Source organism: Condylura cristata, unplaced genomic scaffold (assembly GCF_000260355.1).
Source record: "Condylura cristata isolate star-nosed mole 26May11 unplaced genomic scaffold, ConCri1.0 scaffold00035, whole genome shotgun sequence".
Lineage (NCBI taxonomy): Eukaryota > Metazoa > Chordata > Mammalia > Eulipotyphla > Talpidae > Condylura > Condylura cristata.
The window spans coordinates 15,016,345-15,017,972 of NW_004567136.1; the positions used below are offsets into that span (position 1 = coordinate 15,016,345).

At 72.6% G+C, this 1,628-nt stretch overlaps 1 protein-coding gene across 1 annotated transcript in view; it reads left to right on the forward strand.

Moving 5' to 3' along the window:
* The window catches only part of SEMA4B (sema domain, immunoglobulin domain (Ig), transmembrane domain (TM) and short cytoplasmic domain, (semaphorin) 4B), a 30,272-nt gene that overhangs the window by 19,825 nt on the left and 8,819 nt on the right, over positions 1-1,628 (forward strand). The window contains exon 5 of the mRNA XM_012732685.1: positions 285-462. Within this exon, the coding sequence (XP_012588139.1) occupies positions 285-462 (178 nt within the window). The remainder of the gene's footprint in view (positions 1-284; positions 463-1,628) is intronic.

The following is a 1,628-nucleotide window of genomic DNA, read 5'->3' on the forward strand; positions in this document are numbered from 1 at the left end:
TGCTCAGCGCTGGCCGCGCGCCTGACACCTGGCGGCACGGGCCGCGTGCGCGGGGGCCGAGAGCAAGCGCCGTAAGTGTGGGTTATTACGTACGTTGTCATTTACATCCGTAATCTCCCTCGCAACAGCCACGAGGCGAGGCGCTATTACCCCATTTCACAGATAGGAGCGTGAGGACAGATGTTGCCCGCGGCACGCGCGAGCGGGCACCGGCCCAGGGCTGCCCTCGCCTGTCCTGCCAGGCTCCACCCCCGGGCCCGCACCCTGCGCCCCGGCATTTCCAGACCCCGCAGTGGCCGGCCGGCGTCCTTGGGCAGCCGGCCCGTGGAGGCTGGGCCCGGCCTGGCCCCGGTCTCCGGGGCCCCTCCATGCTGGCCGTGCGCCCCCGCGGGGTTCAGACCCTGCCCGCCTTCGGCTCCGCCCTGCCGTCCCCCGCAGGGCTCACAGGGACAGTGTGGGCTGGTAAGCATTGGCAAGTGGGAGCTGGTCCTTGCTTCCAGAAAATTCTCTGGGTGGACGCAAGACATGAGTCAGGGTAATCGTGCCGGGCTCTCCTGAGACCCCCGAGGCTTGCTGCGGTGACCGTGCTGTCCGGCGTCTGCTCTGGCTGACGAGGGGCCTGCCCGGCGCTTCCCGCGGCGTGGCCGTGGCCTGCTCTCCAGAACCGCCCGGGAACCCCCAAAACTGCAGGTTCTCCGCCCAGCCCCGGCAGCCCGGCGCTGGTGTCGGCGAGTTCACAGGCACGGAGTTGACATGGGGGCTGGAGCCGGCCTCCCACCAGCAGCTCTTTGGGGGGCGGGGGGCGGTGTATGTGGTTCATCGCGGCCTGCAAGCTGGGAGGGCAGCGTCCCTGCTGGCCGGTGCCGCTCGCGGCCGGGGAGGTGGCCGAGCTGCCGCTGGGAGGCTGCGAAGGGCGTGGGCTCTCGGGGCGGACCAGAGGCCAGCGCCTGTCCCTGCGGGCCGTCGGCGCACAGCACAAGGCCCTCGGTGGGGGCTGGTGCTGACCCTCCGTGGCCTGGCCTGCCAGTTCGGAGGGAGGCGACCCCCGCACGGCGCAGCGTCTCCGCCGGGAGTCGGGGCTCTGCGTCTGGCGCCCCAGCTCCCAGGGCTGGCCCAGTGACGCACCGGGCCCAGCGCCGCCCACCTGGTGAGGCCTCGGGACGGCGCCCCGCGAGCTGGCGGCTGTCACTGGGCACTCGCGGGGGCCGCCTGGCCCCCCGGCGTCAGTGGCCCGTCAGAGCCGAGCGGCTGTGCGCCTTTCCTGGCAGCCACGACAGGTGACCCCCGCCCTTTCTCTTGGCCACAGGATGAAGGGGGCCCTGACGGGGCGTGCGGGTCTGTCCCCCTGCCGGGCCTCGCTCTGCGCCCGAGGGCCCCTTTGCACCTCCTTGCCGCTCTGGAGCCCGCCTGGGGGTAGGTGGCGGCGGGTGCTGCGCTTCTGCTTGTCAGCTCTGCGCGCAGCTGTGACCCTGGGCCACCGTGACCCTGGGCCGCCGTGACCCTGGGCCGCCGTGACCCTGGGCCGCCGTGACCCTGGGCGCCGTGACCCTGCCTGGGCTGGGCAGGGCGGCCGCGGGCCTGTCTCACCAGCCCTCTGTCTCACCAGCCCTTCGAGCGGTTTACGTTTT